This window comes from Scyliorhinus canicula, chromosome 16, assembly GCF_902713615.1.
Source record: "Scyliorhinus canicula chromosome 16, sScyCan1.1, whole genome shotgun sequence".
In the NCBI taxonomy this organism is placed as follows: Eukaryota; Metazoa; Chordata; class Chondrichthyes; order Carcharhiniformes; family Scyliorhinidae; genus Scyliorhinus; species Scyliorhinus canicula.
The window spans coordinates 87,903,321-87,925,284 of record NC_052161.1 but is presented as its reverse complement, the minus strand read 5'-3'; the positions used below and the strand labels follow the sequence as shown (position 1 = coordinate 87,925,284).

General features: G+C 52.6%; 1 protein-coding gene across 1 annotated transcript in view; it reads left to right on the top strand.

Moving 5' to 3' along the window:
- Positions 1 to 21,964, top strand: part of LOC119951016 (chloride channel protein-like) — a 171,700-nt gene that overhangs the window by 130,849 nt on the left and 18,887 nt on the right. Inside the window, exons 7-9 of the mRNA XM_038774050.1 lie at positions 17,563 to 17,632; positions 17,840 to 17,950; positions 19,240 to 19,453. Of these exons, the coding sequence (XP_038629978.1) occupies positions 17,563 to 17,632; positions 17,840 to 17,950; positions 19,240 to 19,453 (395 nt within the window). The remainder of the gene's footprint in view (positions 1 to 17,562; positions 17,633 to 17,839; positions 17,951 to 19,239; positions 19,454 to 21,964) is intronic.

The following is a 21,964-nucleotide window of genomic DNA, read 5'->3' as shown; positions in this document are numbered from 1 at the left end:
TGTGTGTCTCTCTCTCTCTTTGTCTCTCTCTAACTCTTTCTATGTGTGTGTGTCTCTCTCTCTTTTTCTTTTCGTGTGTGAGTGTGTCACTGTCTCTCTTTCTCTCTCTCTTTCAAAGTGATTCTCTTTGTCTCTCTCTCCCTCCCTGTCTCACTCTCTGTCTGTCTGTCTCTCGCACGATCTCTGTGATTCACTCTCTCTCTCTCTCTCTGTGCCTCACTCTGACTCTTTCTGTCTCTTTCACTCAATGTGGCTCTCTCTCTGTCTCTCTTCATCTCCCTGTCTCACTCGCTCCATGCCTATCTGTCTGTCTGTCTCTCTCTCTGACTCTCTTTCTCTTTCTCTGTGTGTCTCTGTGTCTTTTTCTGTGTTGTGGTCACTCTTTCTCAATGTGGCTTCCTCTCTCAGACTCTCTCTCTCCCCCTGTCTCTCACTCTCTGTCTGTGTGTCTCTCTCTCTGCCTCTGTTCCTCTCTCTCTGTCTTGTTATATTACTTGGAGTAATTTATGTTACTCATTCGTATATGCCGACTTGGACTAACTTTGATGATGATGAATACTCCAAATCATCCAGTGATAACAAATAATTTATTGAATAACTAATCAATAATTTGTGAGTTTGATTCTTATACTTTTACCAGCAGTTAAATTAAACAAGACTAGAATTAGATTAACTATGAATATTATACTTTCCCCTCTGAGCTAACTATACTTCTGTTCTTTCGCCACAAACACACCTGAATGAGAGCGGGAGAATAGATTGTCTCTCTCTCTCTATCTCCCTGTTACACTCTCTCTGTCTCTCTCTCTGCCTCTCTCTCTCCCTTTCACTCTGTCACACTCTTTCTGCGTGTCTCCCTCTGTTTCTCTCTCTGTGTGACTTTCTCGCTATCTGTCACTCTCACGCTCTCTCTCTCACTCTCTCCCTGTGTCTCCCTCTATGTGACTCTCTCTCGCTCTCTATTGACTCTCTCCATGACTCTCCGTCTCTGCGTGACTCTTTCTAGGCTTGTATTTATACTCCCTGTTAGCGTTGCCCTCTAGTGATCATCTGACTGTACTGACTACACATTAACCCTTCATGTATATATATATATATATATATACAGAGATCACTTCATGCCTCTCTCTCTCTCTGTCACTCTCTCTCTTTCTGTGTGTGTGTCTCTCTCTCTGTCTCTCTCTGTCACTCGCTCCCTCTGTGACTCTCTCTCTCCCCCTGTCTCCCTCTCTGTCTCTCTCTCGTTGACTCTGTGAATCGCTCTCACCTCTGTCTCTCCCTGTGTGTGTCTGTCTCTCTCTCTGATTCTCTGACTCTCTCTCTTTGTCACTCTCTTTGTCACTCTATCTCTCTCTCTGTGAATCTACCCCTCTATCTGACTCATTCTCTCTCTCTCTCTCTGATTCTCTCTGTGACTCTTCTGTTTCTCTCTCTGCCTCTCATCTCTGTGTGTCTCTCCCTCAGTCTCTTTGCCTCTCTCTCTCACTCTCTGTCTCTCTCCCCCTGCCTCACTCTCTGTCTGTGTCACTCTCTTTCTGTGTGTCTCTCTCTGACTCACATTCTCAGTCTCTCTCTCTCCCTGTCTTGCTCTCTCTATGTGACTCGTTCTCTGTTTCTCTCTGTCTCTCTGTCTCTCTCTCTGACTCTCTCTTTCTGATTCTGTCTCCTTTCCGACTCTGTCTCTGTGCTCTCTCTCTTTCTCTTTTGCTCTCTTTCTCTTTGTGCCTCTCTCTTTCTCTCTCTGTGCCTATCTATGTCTCTCTCTCTCTCTGTTTGACTCTCTCTCTGTCTTTCTGTGTGCGTCACTCTCTCAATGTGACTCTCTCTCTCTCACCCTGTCTCTTATTCTCTCTGTCTGTGCGTGTCTGTCTCCCTCGCACACTGTGACTCTCTCTGTCTCTCTCTCTCGCTTTGAACTCTCCGTCTCCCTCTTTCTCTCCTCTTTATGACTCTGTTTGTGACTCTATCTGTCTCTCCTCGCTTTGAACTCTCTCTGTTTCGCTCTGTCTCTCTCTCTCTCTCTCTGTCTCTCCCTCTCTCTGTGACTCTCTCTCTGTGTCCCTCTCTCTCTCTGACTCATATTCTCTCTCTCTAACTCTCTGTCTCTCCCTCTCTCTGTGGTGATCTACCATATGTGTGTGCTTGCATTAGGGGATGTACGACAGTACCTGTCAGCCCCTGCCGGCTAGCTCCGCCCACAGGGAGCAGTATAAATATTCATAAGTTTCCCTGAGATGCCATTCTGCAGCCGAAGGAATAGCATCTCACTGTAATAAATTGTGGCGCTAACAATTGCACACAAAGACTCGAATCGGTACAAGAGAGGCTTTATTACAATGAGATGCTTGTATCGATGCTCTGTCTCTGTCTCAATCTCTCTGTCTCTCCCTCTGTCTCCTCTCTGTAACTCTCTCTGCCTGTGACTCTGTCTGTGACTCTGTCAGTGACTCTGTCAGTGACTCTATCTGTCTCTCTCTGTCTCTCCCCACTTTGAACTCTTTCCGTCTCGCTTTGTTTCTCTATCTTGCTCTTCCTCTCTCTGCATCTTCCTCTGTGTCCCTCTCTGACTCTGTCTGTTTCTCTCTCTCTCTGTGACAGTCTCTCTTGTGACTCTGTCTCTCTCTCTCTCTCTCTCTCTCTGGCTCTGTGACTCTCTCTCTCTTTAACTATGTGTCTCTCTCTCTGTCTAACTCTGTCTCTCTCTCTCTGTGACTCTCTCTCTGTGACTCTCGCTTTGTTTCTCTGTCTCTCATCTCTATGTTTCTCTCTCTCATTCTCTTTCTCACTCTTTCTCTCACTCTCACTCACTCTCTCACCCTGTCACACTCTCCTGTTTCACTCTCTGTGTGCCTGCCTCTGTTTCACTCGCTCTCTCTGACTCACACTCTGTCCCTCTCTCACTCTCTGCCTGTGTCTCTCTCTCGCTCTCTCTGACTCTCTGTGTGAATCTTTCTCTATTTCTTTCTGTCTCTCTATCTCTGTGTCTGTCTCTCTGTCTCTCTCTGTTTTTCTCTCTCTCTCTCTCTCTGTCCCTCTTCCTCTCTGTCTCCCCTCTCTGACTCTCTAGGCTGGATTCTCTGCACCCTGACGCCAAACTCCCGTTCAGCAACGGGACAGAGAATCCGTTTCCCGCGCAAAATCAGGACCGCCGCCGGTTTCGGGTTCCCCCCGAAAAGCAGCATACTCGGGGAGTACGCTGCGCCGAGTATCCACGGCCTCAGGCCATTGCCCCTGATGCTCCGTCCCCAACTGGCCGACTTCCCCACAGCGTGGATCTAACATGGTCCCACCATCCGTGAAGCTCGAGTGGCGCCTGTGGGCTCAGTCCGGGTCGCCACAGTCGGGAGTGGGCCGATCGGAGTGCAGGGGGGGGCCTCATTCCGGACTGAGTGTGCGGGCAGTCCGGGTCAGGCAAGCGCCTGATCGGGGACCCTATTTCGGCCGTCCAGGCCCGCGGGCTGAGTCCGCCATGGAGCACGATGCAGCCGCTGAGGCCAGTGCCCTGCGCATGCGCGGCCTCTGACCCAGACGTGCGGGGGGCCGTATCGGCAGCTGGAGGCCGCCGCCCTGCGCATGCGCGGCCTCTGACCCGGAAGTGCGGGGGGCCGTATCGGCAGCTGGAGGCTGCCGCCGTGCGCATGCGCGGCCTCTGACCCGGAAGTGCGGGGGACCGTATCGGCAGCTGGAGGCTGCCGCCGTGCGCATGCGCGGCCTCTGACCCGGAAGTGCGGGGGGCCGTATCGGCAGCTGGAGGCTGCCGCCGTGCGCATGCGCGGCCTCTGACCCGGAAGTGCGGGGGGCCGTATCGGCAGCTGGAGGCTGCCGCCGTGCGCATGCGCGGCCTCTGACCCGGAAGTGCGGGGGGCCGTATCGGCAGCTGGAGGCTGCCGCCGTGCGCATGCGCGGCCTCTGACCGGAAGTGCGGGGGGCCGTATCGGCAGCTGGAGGCTGCCGCCGTGCGCATGCGCGGCCTCTGACCCGGAAGTGCGGGGGGCCGTATCGGCAGCTGGAGGCCGCCGCCCTGCGCATGCACGGCCTCTGACCCGGAAGTGCGGGGGGCCGTATCGGCAGCTGGAGGCCGCCGCCCTGCGCATGCGCGGCCTCTGACCCGGAAGTGCGGGGGGGCCGTATCGGCAGCTGGAGGCCGTATCGGCAGCTGGAGGCCGCCGCCGTGCGCATGCGCGGCCTCTGACCCGGAAGTGCGGGAGGCCGTATCGGCAGCTGGAGGCCGCCGCCCTGCGCATGCGCGACCTCTGACCCGGAAGTGCGGGGGGCCGTATCGGCAGCTGGAGGCCGCCGCCCTGCGCATGCGCGGCCTCTGACCCGGAAGTGCGGGGGACCGCATCGGCAGCTGGAGGCCGCCGCCCTGCGCATGCGCGGCCTCTGACCCGGAAGTGCGGGGGACCGTATCAGCAGCTGGAGGCCGCCGCCCTGCGCATGCGCGGCCTCTGACCCGGAAGTGCGGGGGACCGATCGGCAGCTGGAGCTGCGAGCTCCATGACAGTTGCTTGCCAGTTGCTGGCATAAAAGACCACAGTTTTCACGATGGCGTGGGGACATAGTCACTCTCACTGTGACTCTCTCTCTTTCTCTCTGTGTCTCTCTCTCTCTCCCTCTCTGTGTCTCTCTCTGTTTGTCTTTCTCTCTCTTTGTGTGTGTGTGTCACTCTCTTTCAATGTGGCTCTCTCTGCCTGTCTCTCTCTGTCTGTGTGTGTCTCTCTCTCTCTGTCTCTCTCTCTCTGTCTCTTTCTCTCTCACTTTGAACTCTCTCAATGTCTCGCTCTGTCTCTGTGTCTCGCTCTCTCTGTCTTTCCCTGTCTTTCACTCTCTGCCTGTGACTCTCTCTGCCTCTCTCCCGCTTTGAACTCTCTGACTTTCTAGCTTGCTCTCTCATGCTGTTTTATTAAATAAATTTAGAATACGCAATTTTTTTTTCCAATTAAAGGGAATTTAGAGTGGCCAATCCACCTCCCCTGCACATCTTTGGATTGTGGGGGTGAAACCCACGCAGGCACGGGGAGATTTTGCAAATTCCACACGGACTGTGACCCAGGGCCAGGATTCAAACCCGGGTCCTCAGCGGCGCAGTCCCAGTGCCACCCACTGTGCCCCTCCCCCCATGCCACCCTATCTCTCTCTCTCTCTCTCTCTCTCTCTCTGTCTCCTCTCTCTCTCCCTCTGTTACTCTCTCCCTCTTGCTCCTGTAACTCACTCTCTCTGTGTGTCTCTCTCCCTCTGCCAGTCTCATTCTCTCCCTGTCTGTGTCTGTCTGTCTCTCTCTCTCTCTCTTTCTCTCTCTGACTCACTGTCTCTCTCTCTCTGTGGGGGGGGGGGGGGGGGGGTTGTTCTTTTTGTTCTTAGAATTTTCTGTTACTGTTTTCTTTTTTGTGAAAATTTGAATAAAAATTATTTTTAAAAAAAAAAGGAAATCCAGGCCTAGTAATAGTGCAGCCCAGAAATTAGGGAGGATGTAGAGGCAGAAGCCGCTGAATTCTACGCCCTGGACCATGAGAGTGACCATGCAGAACCCCCGGATCGGGACGGAATGGGATCCGGAGGCCAGGGAGATTGTTTGGTTGGCGGGGTGGACCGCGGGGGAGCAGCGCCTTACCGTATCCGGGTGGATGAAGCTTTCGGTGCTCCCGGAGTCCAGCAGGCAAGAGGTCACGTGGCCGTTGACCTTCACCATAGTCGAAGCAGTGGCCAGGTTGTGAGGCCGGGACTGGTCGAGGCGAGCTGCGGTTGATCATCACTAGTGTCAGAAGACGGAGAGCGTGGGGGCCCCAGTCGTGGAATGTCGTCGAAGACAAGATGGCAGCAAATGAAGATCCTGCTGGGGACAAAATGGGCCTCACGTTGCTGGAGCTGAACAAGATGGCGGCACCCATGGGCCGCACGTGGACTGAGGGGGGGAAGATGGCGGCGCCCACTGGCTGCGCGTGGTCCGGGGTTGTGAAGATGGCGGCGCCCACTGGCTGCGCGTGGTCCGGGGTTGTGAAGATGGTGGCGCCCACTGGCCGTGCGTGGTCCCGGACGAAGATGGCGGCACCCATTCTGCATGTGTCGGGTGAGGGGGCGATCGCGGCGACTGCGCAGGTCTGGCACACTGCGGCAAAGTGTCCCTTTTTGCTGCAAGCCTTGCAAATGGCAGTGTGGGCCGGGCAGCGTTGGTGGGGGTGCTTCTGCTGGCCGCAGAAGTGACATCGGGGACCCCGGGTGTGCGCGGGTTGGCGTGTGGCGCAGGCATATTGGCTGGGTGAGGCCCGGCTGGGGCAGCTGTTTGCGGGGTCCACGAGGGATAGGAGGGGTGGGCCGCGCAGCCGGAGGGGTAGGCCTGAGTGTTACGTGAGGCGACCATCATGGAAAGCGCTAGCTTTTTAGTCTCCGCTAGGTCGAGCGTGGCCCCTTCGAGCAGTCTTTGGCGGATGAGGTCCAACCCAATCCCCGTTACGAACGCATGAGGAGATTAGAATGTTCGGTGGCCGTGACGGCCTGACAGTCACAGTCCCGGACGAGTGGGATTAGGGCCCACCAGAAGTCTTCAATGGACTCACCAGGGAATTGAGAGCGTGTGGCGAGTACGTGCCTGGCAAGAGTGTGTTCGCTTTCTGCGCGTAGTTCTCTTTGAGGAGCGCCATCGCGTCCGCGTAAGTCGGGGCGTCCTGGATCAGCGGAAACACATTGGAGCTCAATCTTGAGTACAGGATCTGTATCCTCTGAGCCTCCGTCGGTGTGTCGGTCGCTGAGTTTATGTAAGCCTCGAAGCAAGCTAGCCAGTGATTAAAGTCTCTTCTGCCATCGGCCGATTGCGGATCCAGCTGCAGGCGATCTGGTTTGATTCGGAGGTCCACCTTATAGAAAATCTTACTGCAATAAATTGATGCACGTTCAATTGTACAAAGACTCAGAGTGGGTACAACTGTGGTTTTATTGCAGTCAGATGCGTGGCCTCCCACAGCAGCTGGCGAAATGGCAGTTGGATAGAGGACACACATATTTATACTCCTCTTCCTGGGCGGAGCCAGCTGGCAGGGGCTAGCGGCTAACCTGTAATACAGGTCCTACCTTACATCACCTAATACCAGGTGCAACAGTGGTTTACCACACTCTCTCTCTCTCTCTTTCTCTGTCTCTGTGCCTCTATGACTCTCTCTCTGTGTATCTCTGTCTCTCTCTGTGTATCTCTGTTTGTCTCTCTCTTTCTGTGCGTGTGCCACTCTCTCTCTCTCTTCCTGTCTCTCACTCTGTGTCTCTCGAATTCTGTGACTCTCTCGCTGTCTCTCTCGCTTTGAACTCTCAGTCTCGCTCTGTCTATCTGTCTCGCTCTCTCCCTCTGTTGCATTCTCTGTCTGTGTCTCTCTCTGTCTGTGACTCTCTCTATGTCTCTTTCTCTATCTCTCTCCTGCTTTGAATTCTCTTTGTCTCGCTCTGTCTCTCTATCTTGCTCTCTCTCTCTGTCTCTCTGTGACTCTCTCTCTCTGTCTCGCTTGCTCTCTCTATCTCTCTCTCTGTTGCTCACTCACTCTCTGTGTGTCTTTTTCTGTGTGTCTCTGTCTGTGACTCTCTGTCTCTCTCCCGCTTTGAAGTCTGTCTCGCGCTGTCTCTATCTTGCTCTCTCTATCTCTCTTTGTCTCTCTCTTACTCACTCTCTCTCTGTCTCTCTCTCTGTGTCTGTGTGTGTCTCTCTTTTTGACTCTCTCTCTGACTCTCTTTTTCTGTGTGTCTCTCTCTGTTTTTTGTTGTGTGTCTTTCTCACTCTCTCTCTCAACGTGGTCTCTCTCTGTCCCTCCCCCTCTCTGTATCTGTCTCTCTCGCTCTCTGTGACTCACTGTCTCTCTCTCTCTCTCTGTCTCTGTTTCTTTCTGTCACTCTCACTCTTAATGTGGCTCCCTCTCCCTGTCTCACTCTCTCGCTGTCTCACTCTCTCCCTGTATGTTTCTCTCTCTCTCTCACTTTTTCTGTGTGGCGCTAACAATTGTACACAGAGACTCGAGTGAAGTACAAGAGAGGCTTTATTGCTGTGAGATGCTATTCCTCCGGCTGCAGCTGTAGAATAGTATCTCAGTGAAGCTAGCGCATATTTATACCCAAGCTCCCTGTGGGCGGAGCTAGCCAGCAGGGGCTTACCGGAGAAACCTGTATTACAGGTACGGCCATACATCCCCCTACTGCAAGCACACATATCTACAGTGGTTGTATCACCACACTGCGTGTCTCTCTCTGTCTTTTTCTGCCTGTGTGTCAATGTGGCTCTCTCTGTCTGTCTTTCTCTCACTGTCTCTAACTCTCTGTGTATTTCTGTCTTTCTCTCTCTTTCTGTGAGTGTCTCTCTATCTGTATCTCTCACTCAGTCTCTTTCTGTCTGTGTCTCTCTCTGTCACTCGTTCTCTCTCTGTGACTCTCACTCTTTCTCCCTTTCTGTCTTTCTGTGTCTCTCTCTCTCTGTGACTCTCTTGCTCTCTCGCTGTCTTTAACTCTCTCTCACCTCTGTCTCTCCCTGTGTGTTTCTCTCTCTGTCTCTCTGTTTCCCTCTCTGACTCTGTCTCCTCCTTCTGACTCTGTATCTCTCTGTCTCTTACTCTCTCTGTGACTATCTCTCTCTCTGAATATTTGTCTGCCTCTGTCTTCTCTCTCCGTGACTGTCTCTCTATGACTGTCTCTGTGTCTCTCTGTCTCTGTGACTTCTCTGTGTGACACTCTCACTTTCTCTCTCTCTCTCTCTCTCTCTGTGGCTCTGTCACTCTTCCTATCTCACTCTCTGTCGGTCTCTCTCTCTCCCTGTGCCTCGCTCTCTCTGTCTTGCTGTCTGTGTATGTGTGTCTCTCTCTCTGTATCTGTGTGTATATGTGTGTCTCTCTTGACTCTGTCTCTCTCTCTGTGTTTGTCTCTCTCTCTCTCTCTCACTTTCTCTCTCTCTGTGACTGTCTCACTTTGTGTGTGTGTCTCTCTCTGTGACTCCCTCTCTCTGTGACTCTGTCTCTCTCTCTGACTCTCTCACTCTCTGTCCCTCTAACTCTCTGTTGCGTTCTCTCTTCCCGTGTCTCTCTCTCTGTCTTCCTGTCTGTTGTTATGCTCTGTGTTGTGGCCATGGTAAAGATGCACACAGAACATCTAGTTCTTTGACGAGTAACACGGTTTATCAACAAAATGAAAACGTGGAAAGATAACTAAAGAACTAGAATACAAAACGGTAACAAGTAAGTGAATTCTCCTGCAGCTACTTTAATATGACTGTCCTCCCGTATGACTTACTACCAATTGGTGGATCTCTGGAGTCACATGGTGGATCTCTATCACCACCTGCTGGTCAGAGGTCGTATAGATAACTATATACTGTGCCATATCCCCCTTCCTTTGGAAGTGTTAAGATTTACAAATGTAACCGTGCTTCACCAAACATGTAACTGTACATAGTTCACTACAAGTTCAGTCTGTCAGGTTTACGACATGGACTGGTTGATCTCCTGAGCAATGGCTGAATAGGCGATCGTGTTCCACCTTCATTTATTGTTGGTGTTCCTGCTTGTTCTGTACTTATTGCTGCGGATGTTTTTCTGAGCGCTGCCTCTGATGGGTGGTCTGTATCCTCTTCAAGTGCTTTGAGATTGCATACCAACTCTTCTGTTGGACTCAAAACGAAGGGACGTTGAACTTTCAACAGTGCTCTTAGGTTTCTCCGCAAGACTGAGCCATCCTCAGTGATGACGAGAAACAAATGCGGGCCTGCGTGTTGCAGTACCTCTGCCAGCCATCACCATCCGTTTCCATTGGCATCCTCCAGTCTAACCATGTCACTTGGATGCAGTGGCTGGAGCTTCCTTGTGGATCTATTGTAGAACTCTTTCTGCCTCCTTTTCTGAAAAAACAGTTTCCGCTCCAGTCCTCGATCCACAAGGTGAGTCGCAATGGAAGGCAGGGTCGTTCGTAGCTGTCTATTCACTCGCAGCTGCGCTGGTGACAGCCCATTGATAAGTGGCGCAGAACGATAGGTCAAAGGTGCCAGATATATGTCTATTTGGCAGCTGTTTAACAATGTGCACGCGCTTTTCCGCCTTCCCGTTTGACTTGATAAAGGACTTGAAGTGATGTGCTTAAAATCAAACGATGGGTGAACTCAGTCCACTCATAGTTTTTGAGACAGGGACCACAGTCGACCATAACTGTTTGGTATGCCATGCCAGACAAAAGCCTCTGTAACATGTTGGGTCACACACCAAGCAGTCAAGTGCTACCTCCGGGTAATTAGAGAAGTAGTCGATGGTCAAAAGATCTTCTTTTCCATTGAAGTGAAAAAGATCCATGCCCACCTTCTGCCAAGGAGCTGTGATGATTTCACCCATGTACATCGGCTCTTTGCCCTGTTTGCACTGGAACTTTTGGCAAGTGTCCACCATGACTGCAATGTCTTGGTGATGCCTATCCAATACGCTGTATCTCTGGCCTTGCGCTTGCACTTCTCAATGCCCAGGTTCCCTTCATGGAGCTTCTTGAACATGAGTGGCCTCAAGGAATGCGGAATCACAATCCTGTCCCCTCGCAGTGGAATAACCCAAGCCGGAACCCTCAGGCCATCCCTCGAGGAGATACTTATTACTTTTTGTAGGACTGTGTCCTTGGCTGTTTCTTCCTTTATTAGATGTGACTTATTATAAGAGACTGGAAGAGACGCAGTAACGAGATTAACATAGACTTACATGTCCTCATCAACCAGGTGTGTCTCTTTAATGCCCACGGCTCGAGAAAACTTGTCGGCGTCAAGAGATGCTTACCTGGTGTGTAGACTAGGTCAGAATTTGTCACGTTGGAGCTTCATCATCATGCGCTGGATCCTCAAGGACATTTCGCACAAATTCTTCTGTACAATGGAGACAAGTGGCCTGTGGTCCGTCTCCACAAGAAACGCCGGAACTTGTCATGGAACTTGTCCAAAACATTGACGAACCCGAGGCATTCTTTTTCAATTTGCACATACCTGTGCTCCGTCTCTGACATTGCTCTGGGTGCGTATGCCCCAGGCAGCCAGCTGTCGTCTGCATTCTGCTGCAGTTTCACCGCTCCAAGGCGGAGTTAACCCTTAGATCCATCGGTTCAAATTTTGGTCTTTTTCACAGGGTCAAAAAAACGCTAGAACTGGCACTGTAGTCAAGGAGATTCGCAATGCTTGCCACTCCTGCTCATGCCTGGAGGAACCATTGCAATACTGCGTCCTTTTTCATCGTATCCCGGATGTGAGAGGTTTTAGATGCCAGATTGGGAATAAATTTGCCAACAAAGTTGATCATCCCTAACATCCATAGGATGCCTTTTCTTTCTGTGGCATCATCAAAATAGCCTTTATCTTCTCATTATCCGTCTGCACACCTTGTGCAGAGAGCACCTTGTGTGTCCCCCAAGAAGGTGATGCTGTCAACCCCGATTTGGCACTTTGCTTTGTTGAGCTTTAGGCTACTCTTCTTTATATTTTGTAAGACACTGAGGAGCCTTCTGTCATCCTTGTCGCGTGTGGATCCCCAAATTACTGTGTCGTCCACATAGACTCGGACACCCATGGCACAATGGAAAATTTCTGAAGCAGAAATTATGCCGAATGGCATCCTCAGGAAGCAGTCGCGCCTGAAGGGTGCGTTAAATGTACACAGCCTTGTGCTTGCTTTGTCCAGCTTGAGATGCCAGAAGCCTTGTGACGTGTCCAAATTGCTGAAAGATGTCACTCCATCAAGCATGTTATTTATTCCCTCTTCGAAATCGGGTAGTGCTCTTTCTTGATGTTAAGGTTCAGGTCTTTGGGGTCCATGTATATCAGTAGGTCATTATTCCTCTTCTTGATGCACACAATAGAGTTTACCCTGTCTATAGGTTCCTCTATACGTAAGGTAACTCCTAGAGCCGTTATTCTGTCCAACACGGCCTTTAATTTGTCCGCTTAAAATGGCCGCCCGCACTGAGACCACATTTCTTCTTTGACTGCGTCACTATGCTTATGGCACTGCTGTTTTCTGTCACATTGGTGCCAGAATGTTTCTGATTGAATGTGCTAATCTGCTGTGCAGCTAGCTCACAGGCATGAGAAATCTTGATAGCGTTTTCTAGTTGAAGCTCATCTTCACTCAATTGTCTCGCGTACCTTGTCATTGATATCCCGAACTCTATCTCATCCCAGATCAACGATATTAAAGTACGAAAACTGCACCTTCAACCGCAAGTCAGTCAGAAAACTATCAAAAGATTCGCCTGCCGTCTGAGTACGCGTGCAAAAGATATAACGTTCGAATGTTTAAGTTTTCTTTGGGAAATAATGCCGATCAAAGTATTTTATTACTTTATCGAAGCTCTTGCTTTCTGCTTCACTGTTGAACGCGAAGGTACTCTAAATTTCGATGGCTTGAGGACCTGCTATTGTGAGCAGCAACGCAATAAGCCTCTCATCAGGCTGTGCCTGCAGGCCAAAGGCTGCAATACAGAGTCCGAATTGCTGCTTAAGAACTTGCCAATTCTCATCTACATTACCGGTGAGGTGCCTTCAGATCTTCCATCTCGAGCTTCACAGTCTTTCCGTGCGTTGAGTTCCAGTTGGCGGTAGTTTACCAGGTAGGTGGAATAATTTTTATTTATTCTCCGTAGTTATCTTCAATTGTTCTACACACTTGGTACCATGTAATGTTCTCTGTTGTGGCCATGGTAAAGATGCACACACAACATCTAGTTCTTTGTCGAGCACACCCCCATCCGTCTAACTCCCCTCCACCTTCATTTCATGGGTTTGGCCCCTCTCGGCCCCTGACCCTTGTCAGTGCCACCCTGCCACTCAGTCTCTCTGTGTGACTCACGTTCACTCTTTCTCTCTGTCACTCTCTGTCTCACTTTCTCTCAGCCTCTGTCTCTCTCCGTGTGCCCGTCTCTCGGTCCCTCTTTCTCTCTGTCTGTCTCTCTCTGTGTCTGTCTGTCTGTCTCTCCCTCTCTGTCTATCTCTCTTTCTGTCTCACTGGGTGTCTCTCTCTCTCTCTCTCTCTCTCTCCCTCTGTGCTTGCAGTGAAGTTACTGTGAAAATCCCCGAGTCGCCATACTACGCCGCCTGTTCAGGTACACAGAGGGAGAATTCAAAATGTCCAATCCACCTAACAAGCATGTCTTTCAGGACTTGGGCGAGGAAACCGGAGCACCCGGAGGAAACGCACACAGGCACGGGGAGAACGTGCAGACTCCGCACAGACAATGACTTAAGTCGGGAGTCGCAGCTGAATCCCTGGCGCTGTGAAGCAACAGTGTTAACCACTGTGCTACTGTACAGTCCCAAGTGGTGATAATTGGTTTCTTGCCACACTACAGCGAGTTTCCAATTTCACCTCCGGGAATAGGCAGGTTGCAATGTTTGCAATTGTTTGACGCTTGGCGTGGTTCTCGTTTTCAGCCTCTTTCGCTATTCATTGACCTCGCTTTGCTCGAGTGAGCAACGAGGCCAGAGAATTGTGCCCTCTGTCTCCCTCTCTCTCTCTGTCTCTCTCTCAGTCCCTTTCTCTTTGCTTCTCTCTATCTCTCTCTTTGTCTGTGTGTTTCTCTTTCTCTCTCTCTCTCGCTCTCTGTCTGTCTGTCTCTCCCTCTATCTCTGTCTCTCTTTGTGTGTCTGTCTCCCTCTGTGATCCTCACTCTGTGACTCTCTCCCTCTGTCTCTCTTTCTTACACTGGCTCTCTTTCTCTCTAACACACACTCTCTTTCGCTCTCTGTCTTTTTCAGTCTCTGTATCATTCTCTATCTGTGTGTGTGTGTGTCTTGCTCTCTCTGACTCACTCTCTCACTCTCTCTGGGACTCACTCACTCTGTCTTTTTCTCTCTGATGCACGATCAATTGGACAAAGAGTTGGATACAACTGAGGCTTTATTGCTCTAAGATGTGTGGCCTTCCACAGCAGCTGGCGAAATGGTTGCTGAATGAGGACATGCATCTTTATACCCCGCCTCCTTGGCGGAGCCAGCAGGCAGGGGCTACCGGCGAACCTGTAGTACAGATCATACCTTAAATCACCTAATACAGGTTTAACAGTGGTTTACCACATTCACCCCCTGTTAAAATTGAGTCCAGCAGGGGTGGTGGAGGACTATATACAGCGATGAATTTATATTTACAGTAGTTGATCAGAAAAAAAATGTTTTTTGAAGTCTGGTGCCAGTTAGAGATTTAACCGGTCCGGTGCCTTGATGTTCCGCTGGGATCGACGTAGCGGTGGCGGCAATATCGGTGCTGGCCTGATGTTCGGTGACTCCGGGAGCGTGCCGAAATCTTCTTCATCCTCGGGCGTGGGCAGGGGAAGGACGGATGGTCCTGGTGGGATTAATGCTGGGAGCGCCGGGAGAGGGGAGGGTGGCGCCGGGCCGGAGGGGTGTGTGTGTGTGGAACCTGCTGATGCCAGGTCCCTGAGGGAGACAGTATCTTGGCGGCCATCGGGGTACGCCACGTGGGCATACTGGGGGTTGGCATGGAGCAAGTGCACCCTATCCGCCTTGTGGAGTCGGACATGCCTACGGAGCAGGACTGGTCCTGGCACTGCGAGCCAAGTCGGGAGCGACACCCCGGATGTGGACTTCCTGGGAAAGGCAAAGAGACGTTCATGGGGTGTGTTGTTAGTAATGGTGCACAGCAGTGACCGAATGGAGTGGAGTGCTTCAGGGAGGACCTCTTGCCAACGGGAGGTTCCTGGATCGTAGGGCCAGTTGGACAGCCTTCCATACCGTCCCGTTCTCCCTCTCTACCTGCCCGTTTCCCCGGGGGTTATAGCTGCTCGTCCTCATGGAGGCGATACCCCTGCTGAGCAGGAACTGAGGCTGTTCATCGCTCATGAATAAGGATCCCCTGTCACTGTGGATATAGGCGGGGAAACCGAACAGAGCGAAGATTGTGTTGAGGGCTTTGATTACGGTGGCAGACGTCATGTCGGGGCATGGGATGGCGAAGGGGAATCTGGAGTACTCATCGACCACACTGAGAATATATGTGTTTCGGTCGGTGGAGGGGAGGAGCCCTTTGAAATCCATGCTGAGGTATTCAAAGGGGCGGGAGGCCTTCACCAGGCGCACACGGTCCGGCTGGTAGAAGTGCAGCTTACACTCCGCACAGACCTGGCAGTCACTGGTGACTGTCCGTACTTCCTCAACGGAGTAGGGCAGATTGCAAGCCTTGACAAAATGGTACAGACGAGTTACTCCCTGGTGACAAAGGCTGTCGTGCAGGAACCGGAGTCTGTCTACTTGTGCGCTGGCACATGTACCTCGGATAGGGCTTCTGGGGCTCGTTGAGTTTGCCAGGGCGATAGAAAATCTTGTAATTATAGGTGGAGAGCTCGATCCTCCACCACAAGATTTTATCGTTTTTGATCTTGCCCCGCTGCGTGTTATTGAACATGAAGGCTACCGACCGTTGGTCAGTGAAGAGAATGAACCTCCTGCCGTCCATGTAATGCCTCCAATGCCGCACAGCTTCAACGATAGCTTGGGCCTCCTTTTCGACGGATGAGTGCCGAATTTCTGAGGCATGAAGGGTGCGTCAAAAGAATGCCATGGGTCTGACTGCCTGATTGAGGGTGGCGGCTAGGGCGATGTCCGATGCGTCGCTCTCTACTTGAAAGGGCAGTGTCTTGTCTACCGCATGCATCCCGGCCTTGGCTATATCAGCTCTGATACGGGCGAAATCCTGTTGTGTCTCGGCCATCAGGGGAAATTGGGTGGACTGTATGAGTGGGCGGGCCTTAACCGCATAGTTTGGGACCCACTGGGCGTAGTACGAGAAGAACCACAGGCAGCGTTTGAGGGCCTTGGGGCAGTGAGGGAGGGGAAGCTCCATAAGGGGGCGCATGCGGTTGGGATCGGGCCCCAGAACTCCGTTCTGGCCCACATAGCCGAGGATGGCTAAGCGGGTCATGCTGAATACACACTTCTCCTTATTGTAGGTGAGGTTGAGGAGAGTGGCGGTGCGGAGGAATTTAGCAAGGTTGGTATCATGGTCCTGCTGATCATGGCCGCAGATGGTGACATTATATAGGTACGGAAAAGTGGCCTGCAAACTGTACCGGTCGACCATTCGGTCCATGTCCCTTTGGAAGACCGAGACCCCGCCAGGAGGTGAAGATGGCGGCGCGTGGTCCGGGGAGATGAAGGTGGCGGCGCCCATTGTGTGTAGACTAGGGGGGGTGGGGGCGATAGCGGCGACTCCGCGGGCCTGGAACACCGCAGCGAAGTGCCCCTTTTTGCCGCCAGCCTTGCAAAGGGCAGCGCGGGCCTGGCAGCTTTGGCGAGGGTGTTTCTGCTGGCCGCAGAATTAGCATCGGGGACCCCCGGGGTGCGCGGGCTGGCGTGTGGTGCAGACGTACTGGCTGGGTAAGGCCCCCACTGAGCGGCCGTCTGTGGGGTCCTCGAGGGGTAGGCGGGGTGGGCCGCGTGGCTGGTGGGGTAGGCCTGGATGTTACGTGAGGTGACCGTCATGGAGAGCGCTAGCTTCTTTGTTTCAGCTAGGTCGAGCGTGGCCCCTTCTAACAGTCTTTGGCGTATGAGGTCTGACCCAATCCCCGTTACGAACGCGTCCCACATAAGAAGGTTGGAATGTTCAGTGGCCGTGACGGCCTGACAGTCACAGTCCCGGGCGAGCGGGATTAGGGCCCACCAGAAGTCTTCTATGGACTCACGAGGGAGTTGAGAGCAAGTGGTGAGTACGTGCCTGGCGAAGAGCGAGTTCGTTTTCTGTGCGTAGTTTTCTTTGAGGAGCGCTATGGCTTTGGCATAGTTCGGGGCGTCCTGGATCAGCGGAAACACGTTGGAGCTCAACCTTGAGTACAGGATCTGTATCTTCTGAGCCTCTGAGATAGCGCTGGGCGCCGAGTTGATGTACGCCTTGAAGCAAGCTTGCCAGTGATTAAAGTCCCTTTTGGCATCGCTTGATTGCGGATCCAGCTGCAGGCAATCCGGTTTGATACGGAGATCCATCTTTTAGAAAATCTTAAGGCAATAAATTGATGCACGATCAATTGTACAAAGACTAGAGTTGGATACAACTGAGGCTTTATTGCTCTAAGATGTGTGGCCTCCCACAGCAGCTGGCGAAATGGCTGCTGAATGAGGACACGCATATTTATACTCCACCTACTGGGCGGAACCAGCAGGCAGGGACTACCGGCGAACCTGTAGTACAGGTCCTACCTTACATTACCTAATACAGGTGTAACAGTGGTTTACCACACTCTCTATGGCTCTGTCTCTCTCTCTCTTTGACTCGCACTCTCTCTGTCTCTGTGTCTCTTTCTCTCTTTCTGTTTCTCTATCCATGTGACTCTCTCTGTCTTTGTGTCTGTCTCTCTGTGTCTCTTTCTCTCTCTCTCTCACTCCCTTTCTCTTTGTCTCCCCCTCTCTGTCTCTCTCTCTCTGTCTGTGTGTGTCTCCCTTTCTCTGTGTCTCTCAGCGTCTCTCTCTCACTAGTCTCTCACTCTGTCTCTCTCACTCGCTCTCTCTCTCTCTCTTTCACTCGCTCTCTCTCTCTCTCTCTCTGTCTCTCTCTCTCACAAACTCTCTTTATTTTACAGTTTTGGATGTCGGCGATAGCCTGTACGATCCCTGTTCCCTGTGGAGCCTTCATGCCAGTTTTCACTCTGGGTAAGTGGGCCACACATCCTCTCTCGGACTCACGCTGCCTCATTCGGCCTGCTCTCTCACTCTTTCTTTCTTTCTCTCTGTCTCTATCTATCTCACTCTCTGTCACTCTCTCTCTATCTCTTTTTCTCACTCTCTGTCTTATTCTCAGTTTTGCTCTCTCTCTCTCAATAAATATTTTACTGTGTACTTTCCTGTCTCTCCACCCAGGCGCAGCTCTGGGTCGTCTGGTTGGGGAGGGGATGGCCCTTCTATTTCCTATTGGAGTGGTATCTGAGGGCTCCATCAACCACATCCTTCCAGGAGGATATGCAGTGATTGGTGAGTTCCTTCTGTGTCAACTGTTGCCATTCACAGACTGAAATCAGCCCGGGTTCCTGCCACTGATCTTGTCCAGTGACCCCTGGGTTAGGGAGGGGGTGAATCAGCCCAGGTTCCTGCTCCTGATCCCTGTCCAGTGACCCCTAGGTTCGAGTGGGGGTGAATCATCCCGGGTTCCTGCTCCTGATCCCTCTCCAATAACACCTGGGTTAGGGAGGGAGGTGAATCATCACAGGTTCCTGATCCTGATCCCTGCTCAGTGAGCCCTGGGTTAGGGAGGGGGTGAATCAGCCCGGGTTCCTGCTCCTGATCCCTGCCCAGTGAGCCCTGGGTTAGGGAGGGGGTGAATCAGCCCGGGTTCCTGATCCCTGTCCAGTGACCCCTGGGTTAGGGAGGGGGTGTGAATCATCCCGGGTTCCTGCTCCTGATCCCTGTCCAGTGAGCCCTGGGTTAGGGAGGGGGTGAATCAGCCCGGGTTCCTGCTCCTGATCCCTGTCCAGTGAGCCCTGGGTTAGGGAGGGGGTGAATCAGCCCGGGTTCCTGCTCCTGATCCCTGTCCAGTGAGCCCTGGGTTAGGGAGGGGTGAATCAGCCCGGGTTCCTGCTCCTGATCCCTGTCCAGTGAGCCCTGGGTTAGGGAGGGGGTGAATCAGCCCGGGTTCCTGCTCCTGATCCCTGTCCAGTGAACCCTGGGTTAGGGAGGGGGGGGGCGATGTATCAGTCCGAGTTCCTGCTCCTGATCCCTGTCCAGTGAACCCTGGGTTAGGGAGGGGGAGTGAATCAGCCTGGGTTCCTGCTCCTGATCCCTGTCCAGTGAACCCTGGGTTAGGGAGGGGGAGTGAATCAGCCCACGTTCCAGATCCTTTTTAAACTCAGATGTGTTGACTGCTTAACGACTTGCTGCTCTCGGTCTCTCATTCTCACTCCCCCACCCCCCACACCTCTTTTTCTCTCTCTCTGTTTCTCTCTGTTTCTTTCTGTCTCTCTCTCTTTGTCTCTCTATCTCTCTCACTCTCCCTGTGTCTGTCTGTCTCCCTCACGGTCTCTCTCTTTGTATCACTCTCTTTGTATCTCCCTTTGTCTCTCTGTCTCTCTCTCTTGTGTCTCTCTCTCTGTCTCCCTCTCTCACTCTCTCTGTCTCCCTCTCTTGCACCCTCTGTCTCTCTCTCTGTCTCTCTGTCTCTCCCTCTCTCTGTCTCTCTCCCTCTCTCTGTCTCTCTCTGTGTCTTTCTGTCACCCTCTGTCTCTAACTCCCTGCCTCCCTCTGTGTCTCCCTCTCTCTGTCTCTAGGTGCTGCTGCATTGACAGGCGCAGTGACTCACACCGTGTCCACGGCAGTGATTTGCTTCGAGCTCACCGGGCAGATTTCCCACATCCTCCCCATGATGGTTTCTGTGATTCTCGCTAACATGGTGGCTCAGAGTTTGCAGCCCAGCCTTTATGACAGCATCATCCAGATTAAAAAGCTGCCCTACCTCCCCGACATGTCCTGGAGTTATATGAAGTGAGTGTGGAGCGGGGGTGGGGGGTGATGCACAATCAATTGCACAAAGACTCAGATTGGGTACAATTGTGGCTTTATTGCAGTCAGATGCGTGGCCTCCTACTGCAGCTGGCAGAATGGCTGACTAATGGAGGACACGCATATTTATACAGCTCCTAGTGGGCGGAGCCAGCCGGCAGGGCCTACCGGCGAACCTGTAGTACAGGTTCTACCTTACATCCCCTAATACAGGTGTAACAGTGGTTCACCACATTTACACACTGTTAAAAGTGAGTCCAGCGGGGGTGATGTGGAACTATATACAGTGTTGCGAATTATGTACAGTGTCTTAGAAAATGAGTGGGGAAGGAAAAAAATGTCCATTTTGACGGTCCGATGCCCGTTAGAGGTTCAGTCGATCCGGTGCTTTGACGATTCGCTAGGAACGACGTAACGGAGGCGGTGCTGGCGGTGCTGGTGTCGCCGACGTTGGTGCTGGCAGTGTTGGTGCTGGCCTGCAGTCAGATGATCCCGGGAGTGTGCTGCAATCTTCTTCGTCCTCTTGCATGGGCAGAGGAAGGAGGGATGGACCTGGTGGGGTTAATGTTGGTAGCGCCGGGGGAGGGGAGGGTGGCGGATGGGTGTGGAAGTGTGTTTGGCTGGAACCTGACATTGTCAGGTCCCGGAGGGAGACAGTATCTTTTTTTTTTAATTTAGTGTACCCAATCATTTTTCCAATTAAGGGGCAATTTAGCGTGGCCAATCCACCTAGCTTACACGTTTTTGGGTTGTGGTTGTGGCGAAACCCGCGCAGACACGGGGAGAATGTGCAAACTCCACACGGACAGTGACCCAGAGCCAGGATCGAACCTGGGACCTCAGCGCCGTGAGGCAGTTGTGCTAACCACTAGGCCACCGTGCTGCCCGGGAGACAGTATCTTGGCGGCCGTCGGGGAACTCCACGTAGGCATACTGGGGGTTGGCATGGAGCAAGTGTACCCTGTCCACCAAGGGGTCCACCTTGTGGAGTCGGACGTGCCTACGGAGCAGGACCGGTCCTGGAGCTGCGAGCCAAGTCGGGAGCGACACCCCGGATGTGGACTTCCTGGGGAAGGTAAAAAGACATTCATGGGGTGTGTTATTTGTGGCGGTGCACAGTAGAGACCATGTGGAGTGTAGTGCATCAGGGAGGACCTCCTGCCAGCAAGAGGCTAGGAGGTATCCGGACCATAGGGCCAGCTGGACGGCCCTCCAAACAGTCCCGTTCTCCCACTCCACCTGCCCGTTTCCCTGGGGGTTGTAGCTGGTCGTCCTGCTGGAGGCAGCTCATCGCTCATGAATGAGGATCCCCTATCACTGTGGATGTAGGCGAGGAAACCGAACAGAGCGAAGATAGTGTTTAGGGCTTTGATGTCGGTGGCAGATGTCATGTCGGGGCATGGGATGGCGAAGGGGAATCTGGAGTACTCATCGACCACACTGAGAATATATGTGTTGCGGTCGGTGGAGGGGAGGGGCCCTTTGAAATCCATGCTGAGGTATTCAAAGGGGCGGGAGGCCTTCACCAGGCGCACACGCTCCAGCCGGTAGAAGTGCAGCTTGCACTCCGCACAAACCTGGCAGTCTCTGGTGACTGCCCGCACTTCCTCGATGGAGTAGGGCAGGATGTGAGCCTTGACGAGGTGGTACAGTCATGTAACCCCCGGGTGACAAAGGCTGCTGTGCAGGCCCGGAGTTGGTCTACTTGTGCGCTGGTGCATTTACCTCGGGAGAGGGCGTAGGGCGTCTGGGGGCTTGTTGAGTTTGCCGGGGCGATACAAAATCTCGTAATTATAGGTGGAGAGCTCGATTCTCCACCGCAAGTTTTATCATTTTTGAACTTGCCCCGCTGCGTGTTATTGAACATGAAGGCTACCGACCGTTGGTCAGTGAGGAGAGTGATTCTCCTGCTGGCCAGGTAATGCCTCCAATGCCGCACAGCTTCAACGATGGCTTGAGCCTCTTTTTCGACGGATGAGTGCCAATTTCAGAGGCATGAAGGGTGCGGGAAAAGAATGCCACGGTCTGCCTGCCTGGTTTAGAGTGGCGGCAAGGGCGACATCTGAAGCGTCGCTTTCTACTTGGAAGGGCAGTGTCTCGTCTACTACGTGCATCCCGGCCTTGGCTATGTCTGCTCTAATACGGGCGAATGCATGTTGTGCCTCGGCCGTGAGGGGAAATTGGGTGGACTGTATGAGTGGACGGGCCTTGACGCATAGTTTGGGACCCACTGGGCGTAGTACGAAAAGAACCCCAGGCAGCGTTTGAGGGCCTTGGGGCAGTGGGGGAGGGGAAGCTCCATGAGGGGGCGCATGCGGTCGGGATCGGCCCCCAGAAGTCTGTTTTGGACGACATAACCGAGGATGGCTAAGCGGGTCGTGCTGAACACACACTTCTCTTTATTATACATAAGGTTGAGAGGTTAGTGAGGTTGGCATTGTGGTCCTGCTGATCATGGCCGCAGATGGTGACTTTATCTAAGTACAGAAACGT